This window comes from Dermacentor albipictus, chromosome 1 (assembly GCF_038994185.2).
Source record: "Dermacentor albipictus isolate Rhodes 1998 colony chromosome 1, USDA_Dalb.pri_finalv2, whole genome shotgun sequence".
Classification (NCBI taxonomy): domain Eukaryota; kingdom Metazoa; phylum Arthropoda; class Arachnida; order Ixodida; family Ixodidae; genus Dermacentor; species Dermacentor albipictus.
Window position 1 is genome coordinate 98,045,495 of NC_091821.1, and position 15,557 is coordinate 98,061,051.

The 15,557-nt window shown below is 43.4% G+C and overlaps 1 protein-coding gene across 1 annotated transcript in view; it reads right to left on the bottom strand.

Annotated features, from left to right (window-relative positions):
* The window catches only part of wapl (wings apart-like), a 120,939-nt gene that overhangs the window by 29,717 nt on the left and 75,665 nt on the right, over positions 1-15,557 (bottom strand). Inside the window, exons 13-14 of the mRNA XM_065451112.1 lie at positions 9,194-9,309; positions 3,281-3,415 (exon numbers count right to left, since the gene is read on the bottom strand). Coding sequence (XP_065307184.1) covers positions 3,281-3,415; positions 9,194-9,309 — 251 coding nt within the window. The remainder of the gene's footprint in view (positions 1-3,280; positions 3,416-9,193; positions 9,310-15,557) is intronic.

The following is a 15,557-nucleotide window of genomic DNA, read 5'->3' on the forward strand; positions in this document are numbered from 1 at the left end:
TTGGCACAGGGTATCCCACAACCTCAAGAAGGTTGCACAAAGGCACAGCATCAATCTTCTCTTCAGTGCACCATGTAAGCTGGCCAAGATATGCCCTATGATGACAAAAGCAAAACCCGAACCATGCTCTAAGAAACATGCTGCACCGTACACTGCTTGCAAAAGTAATGTCGTATACGAAATACCCCTAAGTTGCCAACAGGTTTATATCGGGCAAACCGGACGGTGTTTTAATGAAAGGGCGCGTGAGCACAATTGGGCCGTAAATAACAATGCGGGGGGCCATCTGGCGGAACACTGTAAACGCCACAATTGCCATCCGTATCTTCGCGACACCAGGTTTCTGGCATGGTCTAGAGATAGACTAGAACGGGAGATATTGGAAGCCTTTTACATTGCTAAGGCCGAGGGCACGTGCATTAGTTGCCCTTCAGTGACGCTTACTGAAAAAGAGATAGCTTTTCTGAAGAGATAGGGAGGTTGTGATGTCACGTTGGGCCATTCTTGGTAGCATCTATTTAAAGTTCTGTTTCTTCAAAAAACATTTAGTTGGAAGTAGCGCCTTGTCTGTCGTACATGTGTTCTTTCGTCCGCGTCTTCGCAGCGCTCATTTCATCAAGTATGCATAACCAACTCACCCACATCAAGCTTCTGATACTTTGAAAAGTTTACCACGAGCTATTGATGTCATGTAAGCCACAGCTTAAAAGCTTCCAGCTGGATATCCTTGCAGTAGTTCTTCTAAACCTTGGCACTGTGAACTATCTATTTCTACACAAGGCTATAATACATGCACTATGAAAATGGACAGCTAAGTAGGAGGCGACTCTCTCAAGTCCTGAGCACAAATAATGAACATTTATTTGATACAGCCATTCTCACACTTCATCACTTGATACTTCTGCTTCACAAGCAGTGGCTCAACTTTAAATGTTTGCCTTTTCCCACTTCTCTGATCTGTCAGAATTAATGCCTTTGACCAAAAAAAAAAGAAAAAGAAAAAAAGAAAGAAATGCAAAACTACATAAAAGCTGATTATGTTTGCTGACAAAACAGAGGCATGATGTGTATGCCCAACTTATGAAAACCTTTCTTTCACAACTCCCAGTAAATCCAAAATGCTGTTCCAATACAGCTCAGTTATTGCCCATATTGCCCACATATTGCCCAGTTTCGTCACAAAACTGTACAGATGACTAGAAGGGTACAACAGTCCCTCTTTGTCACGAAACGTTGTTAAGCAAGCAAGCTGAAAATATCCTTGCGGTGACATCGTTAGCAGGCTTGTACAAACTTGGCAATTCATTTTCATCCCACACTTTTGCACAGTACAGCCAGCAAGATAAAAGACAAGCCTGGAATCACTTCTAGCAATATGCTGGTTGCAAACTGCGGAGAAGCATTGAAGGCGGCGGTTGCAGAGGCGCGCCGATGCACAATATGGCGACGTAGCCAGCGTCATCACAATGAATGGCGCCGGCCAACGAGTGAGCCCACTACCCTCTTCTAATTCACTTCAACTCCACTCCACCAACAGGGTGACACGAATAAGGCCCGCACCTCCTCATCTGCCCTCACTCGTTGGCTCGGGCGGCAAGATAAAAGAATGCCTCTACCTTTAGTTTTATTTCGAGGGCTTATTCACGTGTTGCACACGTGCGTTATAAGCGGCAAGTGGCAGCGCCACCATGGCACCACGGCGCTGTGGAAATAGCGTGCAACGGAACAGACAACTAAATGTTACTCGGCGCCACCTTGTGTACCCAGCATGCCCAAAGTCACACAAACCAAGACTCTGTTGGCTCCCTCCCGCAGCTTGCGCAAAGGAGCCAATTGCGATCAAGAAATTCGATCCCAATCTGGCTCGATCACAATCAAAAATGCGCCGCATGACACCAGTATTAGACTTCCACAGTGTGTGCTTTTCAGCACTACTTTTTTAGCTCTTATGATGCAAGTCACTTTAGTTAAATTAGCACTTATCTAAAATTTTTTCGCCATCTCGTTCCCTTCGTTATAAGGAGGGTTTACTGTGTGTATGTATATTGTTAGCCTCAGACTGATGCATTTCATTCCATGAGTATTTCGTTACATGAACAAAACCAACATCAGCTCACACTTGATGTGGGCAGTTGAACGGTGCTGAAGTTCGTGCATTATAAATACACATAGACAAAGGCAGTCATGTCAGTGCAATGTTTTTGCTCAACAGCCAATCATTGGTCACACGACAACAGGAAGGCTAGTTTTATCGGCTTTGCTAACACAAAAGCCGTTCACAATAAGGCGATTTGTGGTTTAGCAAAGTACAATGTTGGGCTAGTTGGTGCACAGCTGTAGATGCTTGAGGTACAAAAGTTTGACGAAGGAAGTGCATTCTCGAAAGAAGCTGTGATATGATGGCACGAGAGCTAATGGAAGCATATTATATTAAGAAGAAGGGTGCCTTATGTGTCAGTATACCTTCAGCATAACTTTACAAAAGGGAGTTTCAGTTGCTTGATATGGCTGTGCAATAGTGTCTCAGGTAATGTACATTTATTTTTTATTACTCTTTCTAGATCTGCACCATCTAAGCATTCAAAGAATGCGCACATCTTCCTGAAATAAAATTGGTTGAAAATTGGTGCCCTTCCTGTCTGTTTCTTCTTTCTTCCCTAACTGTTTGCACCACAAACATCAACAGCAAGTTGCAGTTATTGTTTGCATAGGTGCCATTAGTGGCTAAGTGACAAACTAGTCTTTCAGTGACTGTCTGTTTATGTGTCAGTTGATTGATGGAATTAGTATCTCATTGGCATCAGTGCCGTGCCAGTGTAGTGTACTTGTATGGCAACACATCGTGCCAACATAGCACCATGGCACTATGACAACAAGGAAACAGTGCATGCATGACTGCATGGCAAAGAGCAACTGGCAGACGTAGCAGAACTAACACCGTTTGTGAATTGTCCAATCAAAAACTCCTGCCATCATGATGTTTTAGGCCTGATCTTGCTGGTGTTACCACACATGAAGAAAAGGATTGAAAGGTCCCAAGACGATTACTTCTTAAGATTGAGGCTTTCCTGGAGCACACAGTACTGTAATATTTGACAAAGGTTACCATTATAGTTTTTGTACACAATACATGTGTTTACATGTGTTTACTTTAAATGTGTTTTAAAAATGTAACAAGTGGTCTGAGGTCATTTAAAGTAATTAGTACACCAAGACCTTGTTTGGAACTGGAAGCTCTGTACACATTAGCATGCTGGGCACAATTTAAATGCCTACTCACATCCATGAGAGCATTGAACGCCGGCATCTCCATCTGGTCACAGACGGACTCGAACGAACCCACTGTTTGTGTATCAGCCAGGCGCTCCCTGTTCTCCTCACAGTGCTCCACCAGGTTGATGAGTAATCCAAGTGACTAAATCCAGATACAGAAGACAAGGTAACAATTATGAAGATGACTATACAAGAGTTAGAACATAAAGCATAACACAGATAAAACATAGCATACATGCCAACAAAGGAAAGACACGTAACAGCACTTGGAAGCTGTGGTGTAACAGTCCAACTGTGAAGCATTTGTCTCGGAGCAATTTTTATCTTTTGAATGTCAAGAGACAGCCAAGAAGCCCACAATTTATGTGGTGTCTAAAAGGATGTATCAAATGTTTTGCCACACCTTCCCCGTGCAAACTCATGAATTTCCCTTCGCTATGCCATGTCTGTCATACCCGAGTAATAGCCAATAAAGTCAACTGCAGATGGTAGTGGCATACTCACTGTGAGCATAGCATCGTTCACATGTTACTACATTATCTGTGCATATAAAAGTATAGTTAGAAATGTAGCTTGACCTTAAAACAAGCGCAAACAATAAGCATAGTTCACTTCAGTGGTGGCAATACAAGTGGCGAAAACGTACCAGCCAATGATTGCTGCCATTTGGCTTTTAGGCAAGTGATGTACACTATCGAGTTGGCGAGAGGAATAATGTTAGCAAACAGAAAGGGTAACTACAAACATGAGAAGACAGCTAGGAAATCAGCAGTGCATAGAAAGTCGAATGATATTATATCCCACAGCATTGCTACAAGTGGTACAGTATCCATTGAGTGCAAAGAGCATAGGCAAAAACTAACGCAGTCAAGCTATCATGATTCGAGAGGCATCATATAGTCATGTGACACACAAAATATTACCTCTGCCATATCGGTACGCCCAAAAACAAGCTCACGGCAATCTATGAAAGGTAAAGGTTTTAGCTCGTCGGTATGGCATAGCTAAATAGTTACAATAAAAAAAAACATATCTACAAAAACATTAATATCAAATGAAATTCAGAAGATACATTTCAAAGATAAATAAACCAAGAATAGTGTCTGAAAAAATAAATGCTCAGTACAACACCATTTTTTGCATACAAAAAAGAAACGAAGACTAGTTCCCCGCTCATGCCATGCAGTGAAGCAGTTCCTGGATTTTCTGATGCATAGGTGCACTCGGCACTTTTCCCACAAAATGTGTGGTTTTTGTTCAACTTTGCAGTCCTCATAACATATTTCGCAGTTCTGTCTTTTCGGCATCTTATGAGGATGGTCTGATGAGAAGCCCAAGGAACATACTTCACCAGTTCATACAGAGTCATGCACCTCTTCCAAGACCGATTGCTCTCAGCGTAGCTGGGCAATTACAAGATTATGCATCCAATCATATCTGTTTACATTTTTGCGGATTGTCTTTATCACCTCTGCAGAGAAGAAGAGTAGAAAGAAATCCCGCGCCGTTGTAAACTGGCTTGCGCTAATCCGTAGTGCTGGGCCGAGATGTGCTACGGGCAGCCTTCTTGGCATGAACGGAAATTTCTCTGCTGTTGATGGCAGCACATCATAACCAAGTGAGGTATGCACCCTGAAGATAATCAGCAGAGCTCTCAGGTCGTTAAAAATCAGAAGATAAGCGCACACAAGGAAGGAGGCCGCTCAAGGCCGTAAAGGAAACTCGCCAGTGAATAGCTGCACATGTCCCATGCTGACTCAAAACACCATCGCCGTCATAGCTTTGTTGTCATCTTTGGAATCATAACTCAAGTCCTCATCACTAAACTGAAGTGAGAGCGCAGCCGCGCGGGACAACAACTGCGCAGTGACACCGGCAGCGCTCCTTGCTCTTGGAAACTAGTTGAAAAAGCCAGGTCCACATGTTGGACATGCGAAGGACCTTCAGAAATACACTTTGGTGGAATAAAACGACACGGACTCCAAACCAAAGCTTGCTGGTAAACAGCTGATGTCATTTTCGGTTAATTATCACCGTTCAGCACTGTTGGACGGCAAAGCCGGCGATCTAATTTAACCCTTGACTTGCTGGGAGTCATTTGATTACAAAATTTTGATGCTAGTGCAGAGTAATCGCGAGAGGTATGCTTTTTCTCGAGCGCAGCAGAAGGTGATGGCTATGCCTCTTTTCACTACAACAAACTCACATTACTTTGCAAAAAGCTCCATCAGAAATCACGTCGCCAGAGCGCGAAAATTTAAACTGATTCTGAAAGTGCAGTCAGTGCCTGTACTAACTATGGATGGCCTTAAGTGGATAAGAAATGGCTCCAACATATCGATATCGGTGATCGATTTGAATAGGTGTGGTACCGAAAGAGTTAAGGGCTAAGCTCGCCGCAGGCACACGTGAAAAAGCTCTGAAGGCCTGCCAGTGCACTTTAGGTATATCGGTGCTCGTACTGTGACAGGAGACGGCAGGTGCACGCGAGCAGAATTAAGGATTACATACTGTTTCCTGTGCCAAATGCCTCTTCCCTCGCTTGTTATGCTTCACCGCATAACATTGCTGTATTGAGGCGAAGCTGACTTTCGGGAACCGGCATTATGCAACGCGCTGTGCTTTCCGGGCTTCGAAGCCAATCGCAAAGATTATAAAGGCGGAGTCAGTGCCATTGCTGACAGCGGTGAATTCTTTCCATGAAAAAACATGGGACCAAACGGGAAGAAGCTTAATAGGGAACATCAAAGCAGCTAGGCCTAGCGTTGCTGCAGTGGTGGCTACGGCTGCCAGCAGATCTGCGTGCAATAGTGCCAGTTCGAGGCAGTGAAGTGGCGGCGTTAATGCAGTTTTGTACCTGCGGTCACGGCAAAAAGTCAGGAAAATTGGGCAGCAAGGTGTTCTTGCTTCCGAAATTTCAGACGTCCTTATACATAAGCTTTATCGGGTACGTCGGAATGATCGGGAGTCCGAAAAGTCGGTTGTTGACTGTACACTGGCAACTGCTCAAGCTGACGACACGGCGTCAAAGACGATTCGTTACAATACCTCTCTGTTACTTGAGCCAGCATTACCACTACTTTCGTTCCCTTTCAATAGAACTACAGCTAATTTTCCCTGGTAGAAGCACAAGTTCCCCGAGTTTTCCCCGAGTATTTCCACACTATTAAAAATCCCTGAAAACTCCCGATTTTCCCGGTTGGTAGACACTCTGATAATAGATAGCACAAAACTGATTTTAGTTACGAGATCAGAATAACAAATCACTTCTGCACGCGAAATTTAATTCATTCCCATAAAAAAAGATGTTTTCATTGCCACGTCTCCCCTTAAATTCAGACTCGTTTGCAATATACACGGACTTATTTATTTATTTTTCTTAGATGTTTTCAGTTATAACGAATACCTTTAAATAAAAAACGCCTTGAAAGCGCTTTCGGCCTGTTTAGGTGGGTTATCTGAAGAGGTGGACATTATTTCCATGGAACATCGCAATTTACAGGAAGCTACTATAATTGAAAACATTCGCTTGTCTTCTTAATTGTTCACTTTGTCATATGTTGAAATATGTATTGAAATTGAGCAGTTGTGAAGTAATGCCTGCTAAAGACTCTGACTAGCATCAATACTGACATCTGCATCTCCAAAATATGGTACGAAATATATTGGCATTTCTGCTAACAGGTTCACAAGAGCTTTAATAAGATGGTCTTGGCTTGTAGCGCGAAGTGAACATGGACACAGAAAGGAGCAGACAGGACCAGCGCTAACTCTCAACTAAATTTCACTCTCAACTAAAAAGTTGAGAGTTAGCGCTTGACCTGTCTGCTCCTTTCTGTGTCCGTGTTCACTTCGCGCTACAAGCCAAGACCATGTTACTGTACCAACTCGCCCAACTGTCTATCCTTTTGCTTTAATAAGAGTTGGGAACTAAAAGTGTAATGCCAATGCATAATTAAGCGCATTTTGGGGATGAATACCTTGAAAGTGATGCAACAGCCTCAGGATTTCCACTAGGCAAATAGGATTTCCCTACGTTTCAATTTCAAATTTGCAATATTAGGAAGTGAATACTTTACAGTTTATTAGTGGATCACCTTAATTAGCTACGTGGTCATTTCAGTTTTTCATGCACATAATGTCCACCTCTTCATGTAATCCACTTGAATACACTGACAAGCGATCCTTCACAGGCAATCTGGCAAAATCCATTCCAAGTAAAAAAAAGAAACATGACAGAGGCACACAACGAGACACACACCGCTTGCAGCGAAATGGAAATACCGCACGATAAAATACACGTGCACATGCAACCACGAGTTGGGAATTTGTATGACTGCTGCATTGCGACAACAATGCTACAACATGAATACATTTGATTGTTTCTTTCACACACAAAATCAGCTTGACGGACTACATTGGAACAACCGCACCCAGTGGCCGTGAATGGTATTTTTTGAAAATACATTATGTGTATAGTGTTTCGTGTTTGAAGTTTCCCTAGGACCAGTCGTATTGTGGTTACCAACTGCCCTTGTTTTGAAAACACAGAACTGTCCAGGACGGTGGCCACACGGTGCTTCGTTTGAGTGCCGGCAGCCAAACTATAAGGAGTGTGCCGTGCTACCAGAAGATGGCGCTACTGTATGTCCACAATTCCAATACTACAGTAAAGGGCAATAATTAATATAATGAATTTCAGCTCCCCCTTCAATTTCATTATGACAAAGTTTACATGTATTCATAAATCAATGTTTTGCAGCTGGTGACGATTCTTTGCAAGAATTCATTGCTGTTTGTCTGAAGTTTTCCAATCAATGCAACACTGAAACATATCGGTAACAACACAAACAGACGACCACAAGAAGGGAGACACATACACATAAACCAACTTGCCCAAAAAGAAATATTGATGCAATGCAACATTCTTTTCATAAAAACTTTTGCCCAGGAGTTGGCAGTTTTGGCACCACCTTGGTGCAAACCTTCTTGTTTTCCTAATTTTTAGTCAAAATACAGCGCACAGACCACTTTGTCAAACCAAATGCTTCTGATATCATTTTAACAGTCACCTGGTGGTCATTAAACACAAGAGAATACACAGGATCTATGTTTTCATTTTTGCATGAGGTGAAGAGGTGTCCTGATCTTGCACAGTCCTCGAGGTTGTCATGGCCTTCCCAAGAATGCTGGATCCACTTCAAGACAGTTCGTTCTTTTAGCTCTTTCATTACTGTGCCTATAAAAATTGATCAATTTGACCTGCAGTTTTCTATGCATTGTTAAACATTTCTGTCGGAACTCTTCTACTAGCAACATCATGCAAGGTCTGCAATAACAACTGAACTTCAACAATGTGTAAGATTTGACAAGTTTCAGCTAACGCTAAGCACTAGTTCACATTGACTAAGGCCATCTGAAACTGCACTATTGTCAATTGTAGTAGCTGTGTCAGGAAGGTGCTTCTATTCGTGCAAGTCCTGGGACTAAATGACTGATATAAGGCTTTGGTGCAATACAGTAAATACTAATTGGTGACAATGGCCAATGTGTGATGAGACACAGGAGGGGGTTACAAGTCTTGACACACACAAGAATTGTACAACATATTAAGGAACAGATCAAGAAAAAAGTATTTGCAATGGGCAGAGAGCGCAGGAGGCTGCAGAGATGTTTTCCTGCACGCAAACTAGCTGTGCAGCTGCACTTATTAAAAATGAAGCTTGGATGCTTCATATTCAATTTTACAGCAAAATTAACATTTTGAATCAACAAAGATTCTAAATGTGAGGCTTCCAGTAATAAGGTATCACTTTCCAAAGATTCAATTTTTCCAACTTTGGACTCAGAATGCCACTAGGAGAGGCAAAAACATGCCTACGTGTGCTCATAGAAGACAAGGCAAGAGTTTTATACTCACCAAAACCAGAAGATCAAAACGCTGTTCCGTTGGCACTGCTTTAGGGGCTTGTAGGATGCAGAGCAAAATGGCAGAGAGCAATCCTGGCTGGCTACCAACAACTTTGCTGCCCAACACTGAAAATAGATGGGTAAATCTGCTGGGTGGGGACTACAATTGCCATAACATCCAAGATATTATACAAAATCAAACAATAATACAAGGACAAATTTCAGAACTGCGGACTAGAAGGAAAGACGGAAAGCTAGAAAGAAGAACTTATCCACATACTACAATAGGACTAAAAGAACACTTTGTTCATAGTCACACAAAAGCTAAAAAAGCACTTGAAGGGGCCTAAACAAGCCACCTGATATTTTATGCATACATATTTTATGCAGAATGCCATAACAATCATCTTTGCCCAACATTACAGCGATGTCGATCGTTCCACCTACAAGTGATGTCACTTCCGCTATGTTTACCAGTGCATGTTTGCCATGCAGTCATGGCATTTAAGAAGGTATTTAATGTAGGAATGAAATATGTGTGGTTCTTGTTTTTTCTAATCACAAGTTATAAAAATGAAATATAATTTATACGTCCTGTTTTTTCTTGCACTTTTTACTGCTTTTTGTTAAGTTTCAGCATGCATGTCTAAAACATGAAAATAAGTTGCCAGTATCTGTCACTATTATCTCTGATCATAGCTCGTACTTTGCTTTGGTGATGAGAGTTGGTACTACGGGCAATGCCTGCCCCCTACCAACACCAACAATATTGCAATCTTTTTTAGTTTGCGAGGTGGCAAGAAACGGAAGATTCCGGAAATAATATATAGGATCATGGCGCTGTGTAATACATCTTATGCAGCTGTGTGTAAATGCAAGTCACAATAGCTTTTTATTCAAGACTGTTTGTCACCGCCCCATTTCAAAGTGGATGCCAATAAATAATAATCATCATCAGTTCCATGAGGTTCTTTCGGTTCCCCAAGGACTATAAATAAAATAAGTTTTGAAGGCATTTCGAAAAAGATAGTTTTGCATTAGTAAGCTCTTCAGAACATATGAGGTAGTTTCCATAAAAGCCAGAGTGACTATAAAGAGCCCCTGCAGTTCACTCAATTCCCTTTTCACGATTGTTGTTATTTGGCCACCTGAGCTGTAGTATTAAATGCACATTTAATTTTGACAGTAACTACGAGATAAGTATTAAAAAAATGGCTGTGGCTTAGGTAAGGTTAAGCCCAGGATGCGAAGCATACTAGCCTTTATTTTAGTTGTTGAACCACTGTTTAGCTTGGTGAACTGCTGTTGCTTGGCTATATTTGGTTCGGCTAGACGAAGAAACAACTCATGCGTTACTCTGCTTCGCCTTGGATGCCCCGCATTGGACGCGGTGAGCGTCGAGCAACGCAGCGTTCGGCGCGGCAACGAAATGTGCGCCTGAGCAAGCGACGCACGCCTGAGCCTTAGAAACAGCTCGTTTCTAAGGCAACACCGCATTCACTAGAGGCGCTTTTGTACCGCTTTGAAGCATCGTACTCGTGGCTCAGTGGTAGCGTCTCCGTCTCACACTCCGGAGACCCTGGTTCGATTCCCACCCAGCCCATCTTGCAAGAGTTGAGCCAAAGCCACTTCTCCTCTGTCGTGATGTCACGGTGTCACGTGGTATTCAAGGCGACACCACCGCGCCTGAGGAGCTGGGTTGAGCCCTCGTAATATGCTTCGCATAAAATAACCATAACAACAGCTATTCTCTTTCACTGTGCGGGTTGATGTGCTTTAATGCGGACACAAATCTGTTTGTGGGGTATGCAAATAATTTTATAAATAGATTAATAAATTAGGGGTATGCAAATAATTTTTGACAAAAGTGGAATTGACCATGAACAATAGTCAAATAGTGCCAGAAGTGGATCACAAATTGAATATCAAATACTTTGCAAATAATGAACTGTCTTTTTCACGATTACATTTAATATAAAGCAATGATCACATCCAAGTATTGAGAATATTAGCAAGTTTCTATCATTACACTGCCCATTATGACGCATGCTTTATTAAAAGCATAAATAGGGCATTAGAAATAAATAATCAAACTTAGGTACTACGAACATGGATATAATGAAGCAAATATAAAATTTAGTTGGCCATGCTTTATTTCAACGAGGTATTGTACACCCGCGATAAGAAAATCCTGAGGGAACGAAATTCTCGCAGCAACGAAACTTTTTGACAGCAATCTCGCATTAACGAAATTTTCTGAAATGGCAATCTGCATATTACGTACTCACGTAATGCTAAGTGTCCAAAAACTGCTCAAATGCACTGGTTGTGCCATTAAGTTGCATAAGCTACCACCACAGTACACTTGCGTGGCGGCCACCGGCCACGAAAACAAAAAACAAAACAAAACAAAAAAAGCCACCAGCATTACAGTTGCACCTGGCAACAGGCAACAGTGATGATGATGATCCTTTGAAACAGGTGAGTACTGCACTGTGTCCTGACTGGAAATGTAATATAAATTTAAAAAAAGAAAGAAAAGGAATACATAATAAAGCAGAGGCAACCTCGCAGTGGGCACATTTATATCCTGTGGGCCATCATGGCACAGGCTAATGCGGAGCGGAACCGCCTGTGTATAGCATGCTGATCTATAATTGCTGATAAGCCAAGTCTACGTCCACACATGAAGATGCCAATAACACTTTTGATGGGCCTTGTGCTTTGTGTACTGCACGCAAGATCATGTGTGCGCAGTGCGGTCGGTGTGCGCGGTTGGTGCTAGGGTGGGTCAGCTGTGTGTTTGTGGCAATCAGACCGTCTGCTTTGCCAGCCTGCCAAGATGCCGCTTCCCAGCCAAAAAAGCGGAAAGTTTTTGACGCTACAAGATAAGGCTACAATTATTGCCCTGGTTGAAAAGGGCAGGAATAAGATAAGATTGTTGACGAAATCGGAACTATGTGAAGTTTGTCTACAAATGTGAAAAACAAGGCCTCAATTTTGGGTGCGCTCAGAAATGGTTGATGAGGTGGAGCTTGGAAATGTGTGTTTTGTTTTTTTCCCCACCAAATTGCACTTCTATGCTGCAGCCGCTTGACCAAGGCGGCATTCACAGCGCAAGATGCGACTACAAACAGAGGTTGATTCAGCGTCTGCTGCTGAATGTGCTGCTGTACTAAGATGGACTTGTTCATGGTGCTTGAGATGCTGGCCGCCGCATGAGTTGCGACGTGTCCGGCTGTGATTGAAAATTGTTTTAAAGGGACTTACAACCAATATTTAAGGACCTAGCTTTTTATGGCGCAATGCAAAGCTTACCCTCGGTAGTATTTACATCTGCAGCGGTTACTTCCAAAAATGCATAGATATTTAGTAAGCAGAATTTTTCGATCCGAGCAGCCACTAAAAAAGTAGAGTCCCTCTTCCAGCAATGCTGAGAAGTGAGAGCGATGTCAACAGCCTGCCTTGCGAATTGTGAAAGCCGCCCATTGTTCTGCCTTCAAAGGAGTACCATAAAAACCAGAATATAGGTCGAATTTTTTTTCAAAAAACCATCGCGAAAAGTCGACCCTCGTCTTATATACCGGACATTGGCGGAAAACCTACGGAAGTCTTCCGACAATGGGCGGATGAAGTAAACAGCCGCCTTCGCCATCGCCATCAGCAGCAGCGCGGCGTGGCGACATTGTGGCACCGGTATTTTGCGTTTCCATTGTCACAAAGTTATATTGGTTAAAGGCTGCGTTTTTACATTTTGTTTCAAAATGAGCGGAAGCCAACGTCAATTCACCATCGCCTTCAAGAAAAAGGCGATTGAGTGCACGGAAGCCCACGGCAACCTGGCGGCACACGGCGAACTTGGAGTATTCGGTAGTGGCGGAGGCAAAAGCAACGTATTACAACTTGCAGCAACCAAAAGAAAACGTCATTTCATGGGCGGAGCGCAGCGCGGACCGCAGAACTGAAAGACAAGGTTGCGGAGTTCATCCGGGAGCTGCGTGTAAGATCGCTGCCTGTGACTGCCGAATACAGTCACTGACCGATTTTCCGGACTCCCACAATTCGGACATGCCTGATTATTCGGTCAGCCTCGCGGCACCGCCATTCTCCCCATAGACCATAATGTATAACAACTGCCGAAAGTTTGGACACCTTGCAACCTCTCGTCTGATTTTTCGGACACTCCTTGAGCCAACTCGGTCGAGAGCACCATGCACCGACTCTGACCAGTGCATGGTTCGACTTGCAGAACGCCATTTTTGTTTTGAACGGAGCTTCCTTGTTGCCCCATATGGCAGCCCCACGAAGTGACGGTACTGGAAATCCCCGCTCATCATCATCGTTTCTGCCTGGTTAGATAGAGTGGCTCTGCAGCAGTTCCGGTTTCAGCTTAGTAAGCCATGTCAAGACAATCCAGCAGCTGATTTGTTTTTTCGCACAAGACGCTGCGAGCAGGCCGCGTTTTTCGTTTGTGCAACTGGTGTTGGCACGGTGGTGTTTGCTTTGTGTGCTGTGTCGAGGTTTCGGTGATCCAAAGCGGCATACGTAAACATAGCGTCAAGGGTCTAATGGCGCCGACAGTGCCCGCGCAGACTGCACCAAATGCGGAAAATGTTCTGCCGAGACCTGCGCAGTGGTTGCATTGCGATTCCGGACACCATCTCATTTGACAGTTTCATAGGTGCTGACACTGCTGTATTGACATGCGCAGAACTCGACGACGGCAAGATCATTCGTCAGGTTTCTGCTGCACCGCTGGATGATGACTCTGAGTCGGAAGATGACCATGGTGTCTACTAAATTACTTAATAGATATTCCCTGAATTTTCCAGGTTTTCCCTGATAATTCCAATAAAAATTCCCTGAATTTTAAAGAAGAAGGTTTGAGAGTCGAACAGAGGCACAATTCACATAGACGATTCCACTCACAAAACAGTTTATTGCAGTGCCAAAGCGAGATTATGAGCGCATTTATTCACTTTAAAGCGTCAATTTCTTCCTGGAGAAGAGAAGCCTCATTCTGTGCTTCAGTGATGAGCCTTTGCTTCTTTTGTTGGAGTTCCTTGATGCGGGTGGACGCCCTTTTCCTGTTTTGTTCAGCCTCAGATGCATCCAGCCTGTCTTGCTTCTTTTTCTTGAGCTCCTCCTTCCATCGAATACTTGCGCCACGCACCATTTCCACCATACTGTCTGTAATGTCAACATTGGCTACACCAGCTGCTGCTGAAACTCCATCATACACTATTCTCTGCGCAATGAGAGATTCTACGTTCAGGTTCTCTATGAGGCATTCTTTATTTACAGAAAAACCTCTTTCGAAAGCAGCATTGCCATGGGACATGGCGAGGATGATCTTGACAAAGATAAGCAACTCCTTATGGTTCTGTGAGCACAGCTCAAACCACAAGGTGTCCAGTTTCTGTGCCGTCCTATCGAAGTTCTTCAGAAGTAGCTGTGCAGAGCTCAGCGAACAGACTTGCGCATAGGATCGGCGCGTCCGTTCTGCTTCTAAGCCGGTCAGCCACCGGTGCTCTGAGTATTTCCAGCGCAATCGCTAGTCGTTTTTTGCCAACCTCCACTGACAAGGCGCAGACTGGATCCAGGCAACTCACTCCTGTTGTTAGCCTGTATTTTAGAAGCGATCTCTCCATAATCTTCTGCGAGCACACCTTCAAAAAAGAAATGCATTCCTTCTTGAATGTAAGCAGTGCAAGTTGAGATGGTTTTGCAGCTTTTCGAAGTTCACTCTTGGCAGCAAAACCAACATCAAAAGCGTTGACAAAAACGATGTTCTCGGGCTTCTCCAAATCTATTTTAAGTAACTTGAACGGCGTGTCAGCGGCGCACAAAATTTCTTGCTTAAAGATCCTTCCCAACAGTGATCGTAGGACAGCCTCCAATGCTATGGCAATGAAGGGGACCATTGGTTCGTCCGTTTGAAATTCGCTCAGGAATGGCTTCAATTCCTCAGCAACTGATAGCATGAAAGCCAGTTTTGCCGGCAGCATCGTGTCAGCTACTAGCGTCTCAACTGTGGTGTAGCTAGTGCACTTTGGCTTGCTCTTGTCTTTAGCTGAACACTCCACGTATTTTATTAAGTGTGGCAGTACTTGAAGAGCTCTTGAAATCACCATACTGTTTTCAAGCCATCGAACCGCACAGAATTTGAGCGGAAACGACGTGCTTGCTGTGATGCGAATGTAATCAGCGCGGCGTGCTGGAAGACACTTGAAAAGGTTATAAATATTTGAACGAAAAAACCAGTCAAAAACACAAAGGACAAGAGGAGAAGTTCACATCACAACGACTGGACGAACATTTAGAAAGACGCCCAGGGAAGAAGAAATGCTTTGCAGAAGGGTTGAAATCTGGGC